This window comes from Fusarium musae, chromosome 4, assembly GCF_019915245.1.
Source record: "Fusarium musae strain F31 chromosome 4, whole genome shotgun sequence".
NCBI classification, from domain to species: domain Eukaryota; kingdom Fungi; phylum Ascomycota; class Sordariomycetes; order Hypocreales; family Nectriaceae; genus Fusarium; species Fusarium musae.
Window position 1 is genome coordinate 3,170,834 of NC_058390.1, and position 16,383 is coordinate 3,187,216.

A 16,383-nucleotide genomic window follows, 5' to 3' on the forward strand; every position below is an offset into this window, starting at 1 on the left:
TTCCACGTCCGTCTTGTCCGCTGCAAGCTCAGCCCGTCAGATCCAATGCAAAGCATGGCCTGCATCACATGCATCGACAAAAGGAGCCCAGCTTTTGGATTGGTATGAAGGAATTAAAGAGTCGAGCTCATGATAAGTTTGGTGCCGATGATAAGTGCCTCATTATGAACCCCCAAGATCTATAATTATCCATAGAGACCCTTGTAAATTGGCGTAAACGCGCCTACGTCATCCCCGTCATTATCGCCAGCATCATCTCACTTCGTACTGTAAGCTCCCCCCGCCGCTGACTAGGCTTGCATGTTTCATTTTCTCCTCCTACATCATCCCATTCATTCAGTTGATGTGCACATAAACCTACAACCTCGTTTAACCACCAGTATTGCTCACGCCTATCGGCCCTCAGGCCCAAATCCATCATCATGGAATCTTTCTCTCTACTCAAGCGTCGTACCACCGACCTCCTCCACAATGTCCAGCAAAACCTCCCCTCCATGCCTATGCCTTCCGTTCCATCCGCTCCCTCAGCAACTCACCAGAAGAAGAGTTCTATGAAAGGAACATGGGAGCGCATCGATGCCCCTGACGTCCCCCGTTCTTCACATTCTCTCAATATTGTCCACGGAACCGCTTACCTCTTTGGCGGAGAGATCGAGCCCCGAAAGCCTGTCGATAATGATATGCATGTCGTAACTTTGCCTTGGTCTTCGGCTGGGGCCGACTACTTCAAGATCAAGGCATCCCCAGCTAAACCAGATGCCCAGCCGAAGAAGCCTGAGGTTCAGCAACCCGTTCAGCCCAAGGCCCCGGAGCCAGACAAGTCCGACGAGAAGCCGGACGAAGAGGAGATTGAGAAAAAGCTCGACGAAGTTTCTCTTGCGGAGGATGACGAAGAAGAGGATGAAGAAGAAGAAGAAGAAGACGAATCTTCAGATGAAGAGGTTGAAAGCAAGTCCAAAGGCAAGCAGCCTGCTGGTCCAGAAAAGCCGGAATTGGGCGATGTCCCAGCTTCACGAGTCGGCCATGCTACTGCTGTCATCGGGTCCCGTATCTTTCTCTTCGGTGGTCGCGGAGGTCCCGACATGCGGCCCCTGAACGAAGGTGGCCGTGTTTGGGTCTTTGACACTCGCTCCAACACATGGACATATCTTGACCCTGCCCCTGTCGTTCCAGGTGGTGCAATTGTCCCCCAACCCGCCCCGCGAAGCTATCACACAGCCACATCGATCGACCGGCCCCGGGACTTTGCTCCTAAGCGGCCCAAGGAACCTGAGACTTGGGGGCAGTGGGCACTCGGAGACACCTCTAAGACGGGCATCCCTCAAGCTCCTGTTGTTGGTAATGTGGCTGAAGAAGCCGTAGATGAAGAGTCGGATGGCTACGGTACCTTCTTCATTCATTCTGGATGCCTCGCCAGTGGCGAACGCACCAATGATATCTGGGCCTTCAACGTCCATGACCGTACTTGGACTGAGCTTCCAGCTGCTCCAGGCCCTGCTCGAGGTGGCAGCGCCATATGTGTGAGCAAAACCCGCCTGTTCCGCTTCGGGGGTTTTGATGGACAAAGTGAGCTTGGAGGGCAACTCGACTTCCTCCACCTCGAGGTTGAGACCTTTGACGATAGAGGCACCAAAGGAGAAGTTGCTGTTCGCGCCCGTGGTGGTTGGCAAACCATTCTCGAGAGTGATCCAAACACCGACTCAACTGAAATCCACGCCGAACCAGCTCAGATCTGGCCCGAACCCCGAAGTGTCGCATCTTTGGAGGCAATCACGTCAGGGGCTGGATACGAGTATCTTGTCTTGACCATGGGTGAGCGTGACCCAAGCTCAGAGGGCCACGAAGGTGCAGGCAAGTTCTTGAACGATGTCTGGGCCTTCCAAGTTCCGCCTCTGGGCATGACAGCCGCCAGCGTTACCGCTGCCATGTGGCAAGCTGTCGGCCGTAAGACAGGTGAAGGAAAGTGGACGAAGCTTGATCTTGAGCCATACGACGATGATAACAGTGATGAGATGCCTGTGGCGAGAGGCTGGCTTGCGAGCGCCCCGATGGGAGAACTTGAGGAGAGCGGCATTTTGATCTGGGGAGGTCTTGGTGAGGACAATCAGCGTCTCGGGGACGGCTGGATCTTGCGTGTGGGCGATTCCTAGGTGAAAATGATGAGGGACTGGAAAGGCAGTTGATTTGGATGTAGTATTCTTTTTTGGCGTAACATGTTTTTGGCGATTGTATTAAGTGAACGAATGGAACGAAGAAACAAAGTCCTATCGGACACAATACTTCACACAGCATATCATATTGCTATTGACGAGAATCCACGCATTCTATACCTGGGAAAGCATTTGACATGGTGTTATGTACAGTAGAAGCCTCCTCCCGCCGGACACTTTTTGCATTTCTTGCTATTGAACTAAAAAAGAGAGATAATGATGTTATAATTCTACAGGTCTGCCCTTGTGGTCTCGGTTCCCCAAGGTTCCGCGTTAAGGCTTGTTTGGCCAGCACTGTTCTCACATGTGTCTCGGCTGCTGAGAGGACCAGGCTTGGGGACGTTGACGGTGGAGGGATCGGAAGCAGTAGCCTGGGCCCGAAGAGACTTGAGGAGGTCCTTCACGGAGGCGGGGGTGAGATCCTCGTAGTAGTCGTCGTTTATCTGAATCATGGGAGCGTTGACGCAGGCACCGAGACATTCGACCTCGAGAATGGTGAAGAGACCGTCGGCAGTGGTCTGGCCCTGCTCAATTCCGAGCTCCTCCTTAATAGCCTTGACGATAACATCAGATCCACAACCACCAAGTTGGCAAGGTGTCTATTGGGGCAATTGTTAGTGGGTTGTACTTTTAGAGTATCCGGTAATCTTCAATGGCGTCTAATCGTCATTGCCACGCTAGCGTGGAGCAATTGCAGTCGACAAAGCCGTGCTTCATGTGGGAAAACAACATACCGTAGTGCAGATTTGAACAAAGTATTTGCCCACGGGGGTTCTGTTGTACATGGTGTAGAAAGAGGCAACTTCGTACACTCGCATAGGAGGCATCTCAAGAAGACGGGCGACCTCGTTCATGACGCTGATGCTGGTGAAGCCGTGCTGGCGCTGGCCGAGGTCTAGCAAAGGCATGACAGCAGCCTTCTTGTACTGAGGAGGGTATCGCTTGAGGATCTCGGCAATGACGGTCTGGTTCTTCTCGTTGAACTTGAAGGGGATGTCGGGGTTGTTGTCCTCGGTGTTTCGATGCTGTCACACGGTCATAGGTCAGACAAGTTGGTTCTCATCGCTAGCAATTGCGCGCCGATAGATCTACCATGATCTATGGTCCAGGGTCGCAATTGACAGCGCCAATTGGCCTACTTACCACCATGAGAGTGTCGCTTCGTCGGCTGGCTGTGAGAGCGAAGGCGGCGCGAGACTGAGGGCGGGCAGCCCGGCACACCGGCCGGATGGCGGAGCGGATGAGAGGAGTGAGCTTGCTCGCCATTGTGAATAGTCTGGAGATGCTTTTCTGAGCGAGCGGAGTGGGTGTCGTCGCGAAGGCGGGAGGGCTTCCAAGGTCGTCGGTTCCGGGTCTTGTCAAAATGTCGCCGTCGTAGCGAGCATTACAATTCGAGTTGGAGCTGCTTGCAAAATCAACGTCGATGATTGGTGTGTTTGGCCCAAGGTTTAGCCGTCCCGGTGTGGGCCGATGGGAGAGGTACGTATCGTCCGTCATGAGGTGTAAGTGGAGGTGGACCTGTAGCTCTCTTCCATTTACATACTTCACCTATCTCATGGAAGCTGTCTCATCTTGAATTCAGCAAAGCTCAATCACCGATGTTTTCATGGTTGACTTACGACGATGAACATCTCCACAAACCGTCATTGATGATTAAGTCACCCAAGACCTCAAATCAGCCACCAACCTAAGAAAAGCGAAGCTTGGTAATCTTGAGAATCGCTTTCTAGAAAAGACCAAAGGCTGTATCAACAGAAGCTCTGCAGCCCCCTTCACTGACCGAACCTTCCCCCCAAGTCATAACCACTCTCTTCAGCACTTAGAAATAATACGCTATGAAAACAAGTTTCGTGGTTTTGGTGGTACCACATGTTCCTCTGTTCTTGTGCGCAATCTCCAAACATCCCTCTCGGTATGTGTATCTAACCACTGAGCATGTTGTGAATCGCGATTCAATTTCGATAGCCTATGACCCAGCCTGCTTTCAGGTGAGAGAGTACTTTTGAACGACGATCACCATTCGTTTTGGAGCCTTAAACACGAAACCAGATCCAATTGGATTCGTTCTATTATGGCACACAAGCAGGATTCAACACGCCGATCTCTATGATGCTCGTTAAACAACCGAAACTTAAGCCGTCCACTGCCAGATTTGTCTTCATACATGATATTTCAGGTGGGACAACCGAAGAGTTGCAGCAAACTCAATTGTATGCGCAAGAGTTGCTTTTACGCTCGCTTCCACACATGCAGAAGTTAAACGAAAGGGCACATCGTCAGGGCAATATAAGCTTAAAAGGTTTTTGTCGTTTAACCTTCTTTGTCCGCAAGACAACCCCGAGTCGATGTAACTTTGCCACCTCGCATTGGTACAGGGCCTCCCACTCGATGTTTGGGGAAGCACAATTGTGTAGTTCGGCTAGAGGCTTGTTTCTCGCGATGAGACATCAACAGTGGATTGGGTGCTGAGGTATCACCACCTTTATGCTGTGGTATTGGAGGCTCACAACACAGGACTACCGATGACAACTTGTCCTGTAGTTGCCAACTCACCGAGGTGGACGCATAAAACCAGTAAATAATTTGCTGGCCATTGAGATGATATCGATTGTTGTCGTCGTAGGTTTCAGATGGCGGGGACAGAGAAGGGAGCCAACGTTGTGATGGCTGGGATCCAGTAATGGGTGTAGCTAATTTTAGTTAAGCGTCTTCATCACTCACTCTCTGAAAGAGGCTGAGGAACAACAGCATGTACAAACGGTTCGTGTATGTATATAATATTAAGCCTGCTCGCGTCAATAATCCAGCCACGGTTGTAACTATTGAATCTGTCCTTCATTTATTTCTGGTGACATCCTTCATCGTGAGTCGACACCCCGTGGCTCAACTCTATCGTCTGGCTCGATCTCAGAGTGAGAGACCCTTGTTTCTGACTAACTTAAGAGATAGGGTCTTTCAGCTAATATCTTAGTTCTAGAGCCACGTTGAGAACCGCCAGATCTTAAATGAACTACCTAACAGAAGGAGGTAGGTAGATGGCGCACCTCCTTCCTGAGGTTTTCAGCTTAGCTTGGCTTGATACTTCTAGTCTTTGGTAGGCAATTGCGACTCGTCTGAGCTGGACCTCTTTCCATCTTACCAACAAATAGAAGCTCGTACTCCATCTGACTGGTTATACTGAACTCCATCCCTCTTAAAACATCGATATCTCGACTTGTCGACAACATCGCACGATGCCAATCGAATCGCGATTTTCGGTGTCGGTTCCTAATTGCTCGATTCAACAATGGATATTTGGCTCGCCTTCAGGGCCCTTACCAGATCAGAAGGCTTTCATCGACGCTGATAACCCTGAGCAACGTTATTTCACCTACAACCAAGCCCGATTGTTTGCGAAGCGTATCGCCGTCGGTCTTATCAGCAATGGTCTTCAGCCAGGTGATCGTGTTCTCCTCTTCGCTAGTAACAGCTTATTCTTCCCGACCATTGTGATGGGCATTTGGATGGCCGGGGGCATATTCACAGGAGCTAACCCTGGGTATGTCACTCGAGAGTTGGCCCATCAACTTCGAGATAGCGAGGCGTCATTCGTTGTTGCCGCGGAGAGCGGCATGGAAGTGGCATTAGCTGCTGCCTCGCAGGTTAGTATGAAAGCTTCACAAGTCTTTCTGTTGGATTCGACATGGCCAGGTTCACCTATCGAGACACAACCCAGAGGAGGCAGTCGACACTGGACAGAGCTCATTGCGTCCAAGCCAGAGGGCGAGAGATTCGAGTGGACGGAGCCAAATGATTCTAATAAATCTGTCTGCTCTCTCAACTACAGCTCAGGCACTGTAAGTCAGTCTTTCGACTTTTTCTTCATCCTGAATAAGTGCCGCGAAGCTGATAGAATTAGACTGGAATACCGAAAGGTGTCGAGATCTCACATTACAATCATGTTGCGAATAGCTGTGGCGTGACTCTTTTCCATAAACTCCATCCCGACTACGAAGCTCGCCGTCAACGTGCTGCTGCCTTGTGTTTCCTCCCCATGTATCACGCCTTTAGTCAAGGCTACTTCATCACCAGCTTCCCTTGCGAGCGTGTTCCTGTGTATATCATGCCTTCCTTTGATTTTCCTAAAATGCTCGCACATATTCAGAATTTTCGCATCACGAAGCTTCTGGCCGTTCCTCCTATTCTTGTCCTTATGTCGAAACACCCACTTGCACGCCGTGCCGACCTGAGTAGCATCGACATGATTGCATCCGGTGCTGCCCCATTAGCGAAGGATACACAACGCGAGATAGCCGGGATGATACCTGGGGGCGAGTCAGTAGTACGGCAAGGTTGGGGGATGACTGAAGCAACCTGCACCGCATTGTCGTGGGACCCTAACAAAGCTCCTAGCTCTGCGGCTGGTGAGCTGACACCAGATTCCAAGGCCAGATTGATCCATATCGAAACTGGAGAGGAAATTACGACTGCAAACACTCCAGGAGAACTCTGGATCACGGGTCCTACGGTGATGCGTGGCTACTGGAGAAACCCAAGTGCAACCCAAAGCGCATTCGTTACTGACTCTGAGGGCACTCAATGGCTCCGTACTGGGGATGTTGCATATGTGGAGGAATACGCAAAAGGATCTCTCTTTCATATCGTGGATCGCGTCAAGGAGTTGATCAAGGTTAAAGGCATGCAAGTTGCTCCAGCTGAACTCGAGTCTCTCCTACTTGAACGAGAAGATGTTGCAGACGCTGCAGTTGTTGGGGTCATGGTCAACGGTGAGGAGCTCCCACGAGCCTATGTCGTCAGATCAGCAAACACAAAAGACACATCTGAACAAGACATCGCAGACTGGCTGGCTAGCCGTGTTATCAAATACAAACAACTTAAGGGGGGAGTGGTCTTCGTCGACGCTATCCCCAAAGTTCCTGTAAGTCCATTATCCTTCTCAAAAGAGGTGCTGCAAGTTCGAGGCTTATATATTGTCACTCAAAGTCGGGCAAGATCTTGCGTCAGGCTCTACGTGAGCGAGCAAAACGCGAAGTTAGCAACGGCCTTGAGGTGCGCGCCAAGCTGTAGGTCAGCGGCGGCGACGCGCGCGCAAGCTAATATATTGCATTACTTCGCAAATCATAGACTTCTCTGCGTACGCGATGGTCTGTGAAGTACGGGGAAATCGATAAAGAAGGTATGTCACGATTGGTGACAGAAGTGTTCTCCTTTCTAGGACCAGACTGAGCACAGTTTACTTGTATCAATATGTTTGCATGAGATTCTTAGTGTAAGGGAGGTTGTCTCAATAAGCGACAGCAGCATCTCTCATGGCTTTCAGGCATTTTATTATCTCCATTAATCGTTACACACAGGCCTCATCATGGCCCTTGCCATGAGACATATTTCATTTTCCATCACCAATCATCATCATGACTTCGTCCAACAGTGTTGAGGGTATCTTCATATCTCGAGCCCTATCAACTCGCCCTCCATCAATTCGATATTGGGCCGGCAGCTCCACACCATCCGCGATCCCCAATATCTTCTGGGAAACCGCTATTCCACATCTCGCTGCAACTGGCATACCATGCCCCGTATAACCAACACTAAGCCAGAGGCCACCATCTTCACCGCCTAAAGAAGCGGGTAGTTGGCCAACCCACGGATAGCCATCTTTCGAATAGCCCATTATGCCAGTCCACTCATAAGTAGCTTGGAGAGAAGTGTCCTCGGTTTCTTCTGGTGCCCTTAGCTTGACGGCCTCATGAAGTGAAGCACGCAATCGCTGAGCTATAACTGGGTCGATCGAATCGTCCCGCGATAGTCCGACTTGGCCATCGGACGAGCCTAATCTCTCACCGCCAGTGATAAGTTCACCCGAAGGTCTCTGGACTAAATAGTCGTCTCCTCCATCTGGTGTCCACCACACGTGGCTATGCTCTAGTGGTGAGCTGCCGTCTGAAGGGGTGAGAGCAGCAACTTGACCACGCACGGGAACTATGTACCCAGATAGCTTCGGAATAAGGTGTGAGGTATAAGCGTTAGTTGCTAGGATGACTTTCCTGGCTGCTATCTGGCCGCGAGGGGTGTGGAGAACCCAAGAGTCACCAATCCGCTGAAGATGCTCCACGGGCGTCTTTGTTTGAAAATTGAAGACGCTTGAGTCGTTTGCTTCAAGGAGACTCTCAAGAACCCAGCTAACAAGCTTATATGGCCATAGCTTAGCGGCGTTGGGCTGGTATATGGCAGCAGATGCCCCTGAAACTCGCAGGTTCTTGAGCTGCTCCTGATCTGTTATTACCTTGATATCGTCCGCAAGCTCGGGATTGGTTTTCTTTAGACGGTCTAGATGCCGGGTCACGATGTCGAGGATTTCCTGTGAAGGGACGTGGGACACACCTCCAACTGTCTCCCAGTCACAAGGGATATTGTGCTCTGATACAAGGTCCTTTAGGAAGTTAAAGGTATCAAGTTCAAATTGAGCGACTGGAGCTTTGGAGGCGTAAATAAGGGGCTGGCAATGACCACCATTCTGATGGCAATCAGTAATCCCGTGTAAAAGACTTTAAGCAGGCTTAACTCACTCTTCCTGTAGCTCCCCAACAGGCCTCTCTTGCCTCGAGAAGCACCACGTTCTTACAGCCCCCCTTAATAAGTTCTCTCGCTGCAAATGTCCCCGTGATACCACTGCCAACAACCACAACATCGGCTGTGGAAGGGAGCTCAGCTGTGGTGCGATGCCTGATGAGCTTCTCAGAGGGTTCGTGATGCCAGTACGATTTTGTGCTCTCAGTGCTGGGCAATTCAGCCTGTCCTGGTAGTAGCGTGGGGATCGCCATTGTTTAGCTGAGGTGTTTTAGTGTATGTGTGGGTGCTGATGTGAGACCAGATATAAGTTTGAGGTAAGTTGCGGAGGTGTAAGTTCAAAGTCTGGTGGGTTATGAATCGATTGTGAATCCGTCTTAGTAAACCCCCGCCTTGAACGGCAGTTATTGGAGGGCGTTGGCATAACATTAGATGTATTACGTAGATTTCCATATTTATCAGTTGCGTGCATAGGAGCTATAGATAGACTGATATGATAAAGGACTGCAGTATCATGGGCTTTCGGATATCACGCATACACGCACAACTTGATACCCAGGCAAAGTAAAGTGTTGATTATGAATTGATCGTATCATGTTCATGCCATTTCGTCGTCAGAATCATCAGCAGCTATCAGATCAAGCTCCCCCATCCAGTGACCTTTCAATCCATCCCATTCTGCCTTGCTTCGGCAGTGGGCTTCTAAAGTATCCTTGCACCATGCTTGCTTGTATGCTTGCTCAAAGAGCCATTACTATAATTTACAATATTCCAGCTTCTCATGTAGCAAATCCTGCACCTTCCAATGACTCGATACAATCATTTCTCAAAGACAACCGTCTCTTTTTGGCTCCTCCATATGCTGTGTCCTGTGCTGTTGCCCCTCTCTGCTGAATCCTGCAGAGGTTTGCTGGAACTTTTGATTATTACTCCCACCCAATATGCGCTGTAACCACAGCATGTCTAATGCTTTCCGGGGTATTTGGTACACGCAGTCTCTTTGTTGAGACGCAAAATATTCAAGCCATCTTCCTGAGAGGGGCACATTCTTCAAACTGTGCTCTCGCTCCCTGTGGCGTACAAAGAAAAGTTGACAAATGAAAAAAAAAGGTCGATCCGGGGAACAGTTGTGGCATGCCTAGTGGCGACAGCCTCCGAATCGAAGGTTGAATAAAGAACTCAACAAAACGCCATGGGAATAAATCTCCCGCCAATGGCTTCCATTCCTCGTGGTACTCGTGTCATGTCGCAGTAGCAAATAATGTAGATGTCGTCAGAGCACATAACTCCTCATGGTCGTGAGTGCTATGTTCCTAGTTCGAACCAGGTTCCCCAACATCATTTCGGCGTACTTCTCCTCATAAAAATCGCAAAAAGCCCCTTCTCAGTAGACCTCCAGTGCTATCCAGAGTGAAATGCAACGAGGTAATTCCCTCTAGACGTCAGTCATCTCTGTGTCGCTGTCACCACCCTCTGCGATGGAAATAGGGATCAACTCCTCATCGGGTCCCCAGTTTCCTTCGTAAACAGTTGCCGGTGCGGCGCGGTGGTGGCCAACCCACTGCAGGCCCTCAAGTTCCAGAACCTGATGCACAGTTGGTCGCTCACTGGGCTCTTGAGCTGTCATCCATCGTACAATCAAGTCGAGAGAGCTGTTGTGGGTGGCATTAACCATAAACTCAGGAGGTTGCAGTAGTTCCGATCGCTTGGATGGACCAAACAAGTTGCTTGGGTCATGTGTCTTGCCACTTGTGAAGTCATCGCTATGCATAATCTCGGTAGGGTTACCAGTGGCATCTCGCTGGACCTCAATAGAGGGATTCCAGGTGAGACTTGGCACTTCGGAAAGATCTCCCGAGCGAAGGGCGATCCACGTAGGTCCATTGTCAGGTAGGACAACGTTGGCGGCTGTCTCAAGGATGATGAGACCAAGGGAGAAGACGTCGGCGGACTGGCAGGATTTGCCCTTGAGCATCTCCGGGGCCATGTACTCACGATCGCCCTCAACGTCCACGCCTTCGGCAGATGAACAGGATTGGGCTAGGCCGAAGTCACCAATCTTGAGAACACCTTCGAACGTGACAAGAATGTTGGCCGGCTTGAGATCCAAGTGCATGAAACCTGAATCATGAATATCCTTCAGGCCCTACAGAAATGTTAGTAGGTATAGAGTAGCGAAGTGGTTTATAACTTACCAAGCACAGGTCCTGGAGAATCTTGAAGATGCGAAAGTCATCTAGTCGTCCACCTCGTCCAACAGTGCCCAGAAACTTGTCGAGGGTACCCTCTTCGCAGTACTCTGTTTGAATATAGAGATGGTTGTTGTAGTCCCAATGATCGAAGTACTGGACCACATGCTCGGAGTAGCTAAGAGTCCTCAAAATTTCGGCCTCCCGGACCTTTGTATCCCGATCCTTCGGTCCCTGGAACGCATGCTTGCTCTTCTTTACAGCATAGACTCTGCCCTTAGTGGGGCTTGTTGTCGGGGTTGTACTGAGGTTGCCAAATGTCATTTGATGGTCCGCCTGAGTGACACGATAGACGACAGAGAATTCACCCTTTCCAATCTGCTCGACTTTGTCAAATCGGGAGGACAGGCTTGCATCAATGTCAATGTTACTAGTACGGGCGTTCACAGGAGTAACAAGGAGGCTGGTAGATGATCGCAAGTCCCGTCCTGCTGTTGGGGTGACGGGAGGTGGCATGTTATCAGAGAAGCCATCGCCAATCTGAGAAATAGACAATCGGCTGGTGTCGAGAGGCAGCAAACTCTCACGTGGAGTCTGCGGTGTTCGTCGTCCATCAAGAGGGCTGGCTGATTCACAGAGTTTCGCTTTAGTAAATGTCTCATGAGGAGAACTGAGGGAATGACTCAAAGAAACTGTGCTTAGTGGAGAAGGAGAGTGTAATCCTCGTCGAGCCCGGGAACGGCCAAACGAAGATAGAGGCAGATGCGAAGATGGGGAATACAGACGTCCAGCATCGGGAAGCCGACTTGAATTGTCGACTTTTCCAGCTGGTCTGTCCGTTGTTGGGACTTCCGACTTACAAGTTGCTTCTCGAGGGATAGAGGTGCCAAAGACCGGAGTAGTAGAGTGTAATGTTCGGTTGGCAGTTGGGCTATGGTTATCATGGGGGCTCTCAAATGAGTACTCGCTGACCTTGCTAAGGCTGGGAGTTAAAGTGTTCTTGGTTGGAGTAGGGGGAGCGTCGCCTTCCATGGGTGTCGAAAAGTCAATCGTTTCGCCAAAGAGCTTGTGCTCATCACCGTCCAGGCCGAGGACACTGCCGCGACGCGCACTCCTAGAAGCACTGCCACGCTGGAATATCGACATGCCCTTTCCTGGCCTACCAAAGCTGGCTGTACTGTTACCAAATGGGGTGGAAGGGAGGCCGCCAAAAGAATTCCGGTTGTTACCCCTCTTCTTCATAGCACTCCCGGCCGGTGGAGGGAAAGTAGCGAACGGATTAGAATGCTTCTTGCACGGTGTATCGGGAGGGGCCATCTTCTTGTCGGCATCCTCTTCGGGGTTTCGGTTGACCTTGGAAATAAGTCCAGTAGAGTTGAAAGCGCCCACCCACAGCTGCGAGTTGCTGGGTGTCGCCATGGCCTTGGACATATTATTTGGGCCAGTAGGTCGTGTCGCATTGAGAGGAAGGGATCGTGAGAAAAGGTGAGGTCTGGGTCGATCTGGCATCCGGGCCACGGGAGCATAAATAGGTGCTTCCTCGGTTAGGCTGTTTCCTGAAGACGATGTCGTCAGTGTCTTCGATAGAGGATGTGGTTGGTGGGCCTTGTCGCCAAAGAAGGAAGTGGGTGGTGGTTTCGAGGTCGGCGTTGTAGAAACAAAGGGACTCTCTTGAGGCACAGGGGGAGGAACAAATTGGTCCAGAGAAAGGCGAGGTCGACTTCGGACAGGAGAATATTCGGAGCTCATCTGAGCCAGCTGTCGTTCACCGGATCGTCTTCCCCAAGATCCTCGCTCCCCATATCTTTGTTGTAGAGTTGACTTACGTAGGGACGATGACCTCTTAGGAACATTCGTCGTCGCCGGTGTTGGTGAGGGGACAGGATCGCGGAATGGTGATCCGCTAGTACCCGCAATCTCATATTCGGTAGATGAGTCTTCATGTATATAGAAGCTCTGTGAAGATGTCGTATTGGCACCAAAGATATTTTGGTCCTCGTTCTGGCCCAGCCCCGATATTCCATGCAAGCTCCGTCGCTTAGCCACTGGGCTTCCCTGGCTCGGTTGGTCCAGATTCATGGTTGCGTCACTGCGCTTTAATGACCCGTTGTTTGGGACCGTCTGGCCGTCATTGTTGGAATCAAGAGACTTGAGAAATGAGGTCGGCGAAGATCCAGCGACGTCGAGAGTGAGGCTGCGTCGCTTGACGGGACTGACAGAGATGGGGCTTGTAGCTCCCAGAGCGTTGTTCTCTTGCCCTGATACATCGATAACCGAAGCCAAAGGTACCGCAGGTAGTGAGTTGCCGCTATCGGGAGCCATGTTGAGTGCCCTCTTGAGAGGGCTCTTGGGAGAAGCGCGTGCTCGTGTCAACGGTCTCGAGGGCGATGTCTTACCGGCCTTGGCGGAACGCAACGAGAGCCTAACGCTGGGGCGGAAGGGTGTAAAGGCGCTTGAATGCGGGGCACCGTTGATATGAGGAGGTGCTGAGCGAGTGTGTGACGGTAGAAGTTGTTGGTTTTGCGGCGTTGCGCCGAATCGACGACAAGGCGATTGAGGTGAGGTTTGGTGGGGGCTTTCGGGGCTCAGCGAGTTTTGAGAGTTGGAACGCGTTAAAAACTTGGAAGGTGATCGTGAAATAGAGCGTCGGAGAGTGCGAACTGCCGATGTGACGTCGATGTGATGGGCGTGGGTTGGTGATGGTAGGGCGAGTGTGCCACCGCTGCTGTTCGAGAAGGACATTGTGAGGTTGCGAAGTGCTGCGCGCTGCGCTGATGCGCGAGCAAATGACGCAGTAAGGCTGATGGGTATAAACAGTTGAATAACTAGGCGTTATCGATATTTGCTGCTAGTGCGAGATACAGTGACCGGTGAAGGATGCAGTAGGTGAAATAAAGGTTGCGGACGTTGGTGAGCCAAATGTGCAAGTCGAAGATGTGAGAAGCAGCTCGACGCGATACCCAACAAATCGCAAAAAGCTATGCCAGTCTCACTCGGATGTCGAAGGTCATATCATGACTCGACAACTGAGAGTAATCAGACGCTAAAGTGAGGAGGCAGAAGGCAGAAGTGCGTTGAGCGTAGGCTTCCGTTTAAGTGCCCGAATGGTGATGTCGTCGACAAGGCAGCCAAATAGATACCGTAGATAAGAGTGGTCGACGTGAGTTCGCGTTGAGGGTTGAGTAAATATGAGTGATTGTCGACAAAAAAAAGTGAGGTTGAGTAGAGGAGGAAAGTTGGTAGAAGTTGGAACTGCTAAGCAGCTGTAGGAGTAGTGCTGCAGGTGGTGGTTGTGTCGTGTTTCGTACAAGCAAGATGGACGTCCGGGTTGGAGTTGGGGGTGGGCGGGTTGAAGAGACGAACGGGAAGACAAGAGAGTTGGGTTAGGTAGGTGAACTAGTTAGTTAGTTTGGGTGTGGCAGTTGGACCATGGCGCTCGTGAACTGAACGGGCATGGGGCTACTGATCCTGACACAAACTAACAAAGTTGTGTGTAAAGAAGAGAAGAGACTAATGAAAAGCAAATTGTTCCTGCAGTTGTCGTCCGGTCTTGTCTCTGTTTTTACTTTGCTCTTGCTCCTCGAGTCTTTGTTTTTGTGGTTTGTTTGAATCCACAAACAAGCAGCAGAGTTCAGAGCAATAATACCCGATATATCGGCCCCGTCGTGTACAATACCCCTCGTGTGGCTGCGTTGAAACCCAAGAACCCTTCCTCAGGGCAGAACGTGGATACTCCAACTGGGGTCTGGTGACTCAGAATATTAGGTCGAAAGGACAACGACTGGTAGTGATAAGTCAGGCTGGTATGCACTCGTCTGGGCTTTCTTGGTGTCTGTGTTGGGAAGTTGGTGCAGACCACAGTTGACTTGCAAGTAACAAAAGACCCAGAGGGTGTGACAAAATACTAGTGAGAGATAGCCCGGACAGACAGGATGGGATGAGAGTGGAAGGGAGGGCGCGCAAGAAAGAGGATGGACAAGACAGCCTGGAGTGAGTGGTTGGAGGAGAGGGTCCCCCATAGACGGATGGGGATAGGGAGCGTGGGAGCCCAGGGATGGCGCGTGTTGGCGCTGTAGGCTAACAATTTGGTGCACGCCCCGTACTGTAAAAATGGTAGGCTCAGGCTGAGTTAGTGCGGACTTTCCAGTTGTCTACAAGCCTCCCGTCTTCAACCAATATTCAATATATCAGTTGGTGAGGAACGGGAGAATCACTAGAGCAGTCAATATCATAACAGGGAAACAACGCGCGTACTTTGCATCAGGGAGGCAAATTCACTTTTGTGTATCCGTACTCGTCCTCTACCATCCAAAAATCTCTTCGTCATATTAAAGAGGCTGGAAAACAACAAGCAGGTGTAGAGGCGCGCGACAAGTGACGCATTTGTTTACACGTTTGCCTAAAGAGGAATAGTGTCACACGAAAAGACGCGTTTCTCCAAACAAAAGCCAGGGGTGCAACAACATACAGCTCACACAGACATCAACTCACTAACACACCCTCCAGGCTGGCCCTGTTCCTGTTAGCGAGTGGCTTCCTTTAAGGATGGCGCCGGGAGCTGGTCCCCGTAACTCAACCCGCTCATGGCCCGTCCATGTTCCATCTCAAGCCTCTGGCTGGTAGCTAGGTCTGATTCTTGTTCTACGGAGTACAGGACTCTGCTCTACAGGTAGAGTTGCACTGATCTCTCTGTTTCATCGGCCATGGCACGTTCATCGGAACAATCACATTCCTTCGTGGCTTCGTCATGTCCAGAGATTCTCTCTCCATGTCTTGATGCTTCCTCCTCGTCATCCGTAGGTAGGACAACCGACTTATTGAATAACGACGATCGTTGATGGTCAGGGAAAATCACATTGTCTGTGACTGGATGTTCCTGTGAACTTGTTGAGCCTCCATGCCTGTTGCGCTAGGACTCTTGTAAGTGAGGGCCACGATATATCCATGGGTAGAGAGTCTGGAGTGGTTCCTGAAGCCAACCTCAAACTTCAGACTGCCCAGCACCTCTTCTCCGTTTTCGAGAAAGAAAGAGGAAAATGGATACGAATGCAATAGAGATTACCCACTTGCGAAGAGTTTCTGGCTTTTTCTGGCTCACATCATCTAGGTTGAAATCAATCTATCAACACCAAAGTTCATGTGGAAATCTTATTCAAGAGACTGACATGGAAGTCGGACATCCAAAGCCCTGATTCGTCAATACCCCACTGGGCGCCTCTCAGCGCCAGTGCTCAGGGGTATTCCCGTCCTTCAGACGCTCCTCAAGCCATCACAAGCCACCTCACCCCCGAGACCTCCCCTCATCAGGCCCAGGGACTTCTCTGTTCTTTCCAGCCAGGGGAGATCCCATGGCACTGGCAGTTGGCAGGGGATGGCGCCCGTTGGACTGAAGATCGCCTCTAACATGGCATGGAATT

The 16,383-nt window shown here is 50.7% G+C and overlaps 5 protein-coding genes across 5 annotated transcripts; 2 read left to right on the top strand and 3 right to left on the bottom strand.

The window, feature by feature from the left end:
• Positions 1 to 422: 422 nt before the first annotated feature.
• Positions 423 to 2,150, top strand: J7337_005890 (uncharacterized protein; the record flags this gene model as incomplete). Its single annotated transcript, XM_044823562.1, has 1 exon — positions 423 to 2,150. The coding sequence occupies one exon, from the start codon at positions 423 to 425 to the stop codon at positions 2,148 to 2,150; it is 1,728 nt and encodes a 575-aa protein (XP_044682053.1).
• Positions 2,151 to 2,440: 290 nt separating this feature from the next.
• On the bottom strand, positions 2,441 to 3,476 carry NUO24 (NADH:ubiquinone oxidoreductase 24; the record flags this gene model as incomplete). The annotated part of the gene is made up of 3 exons (XM_044823563.1): positions 2,441 to 2,809; positions 2,945 to 3,235; positions 3,354 to 3,476. 3 exons carry the CDS (start codon positions 3,474 to 3,476, stop codon positions 2,441 to 2,443), a joined length of 783 nt encoding a protein of 260 aa, XP_044682054.1.
• Positions 3,477 to 5,443: 1,967 nt separating this feature from the next.
• Positions 5,444 to 7,277, top strand: J7337_005892 (uncharacterized protein; the record flags this gene model as incomplete). Its single annotated transcript, XM_044823564.1, has 3 exons — positions 5,444 to 6,046; positions 6,109 to 7,128; positions 7,194 to 7,277. The coding sequence occupies 3 exons, from the start codon at positions 5,444 to 5,446 to the stop codon at positions 7,275 to 7,277; spliced, it is 1,707 nt and encodes a 568-aa protein (XP_044682055.1).
• A 319-nt stretch (positions 7,278 to 7,596) lies between these two features.
• On the bottom strand, positions 7,597 to 9,031 carry J7337_005893 (uncharacterized protein; the record flags this gene model as incomplete). The annotated part of the gene is made up of 2 exons (XM_044823565.1): positions 7,597 to 8,724; positions 8,777 to 9,031. The coding sequence occupies 2 exons, from the start codon at positions 9,029 to 9,031 to the stop codon at positions 7,597 to 7,599; spliced, it is 1,383 nt and encodes a 460-aa protein (XP_044682056.1).
• A 1,181-nt stretch (positions 9,032 to 10,212) lies between these two features.
• On the bottom strand, positions 10,213 to 13,708 carry J7337_005894 (uncharacterized protein; the record flags this gene model as incomplete). The annotated part of the gene is made up of 2 exons (XM_044823566.1): positions 10,213 to 10,923; positions 10,973 to 13,708. 2 exons carry the CDS (start codon positions 13,706 to 13,708, stop codon positions 10,213 to 10,215), a joined length of 3,447 nt encoding a protein of 1,148 aa, XP_044682057.1.
• Between the last annotated feature and the right edge of the window lie 2,675 nt (positions 13,709 to 16,383).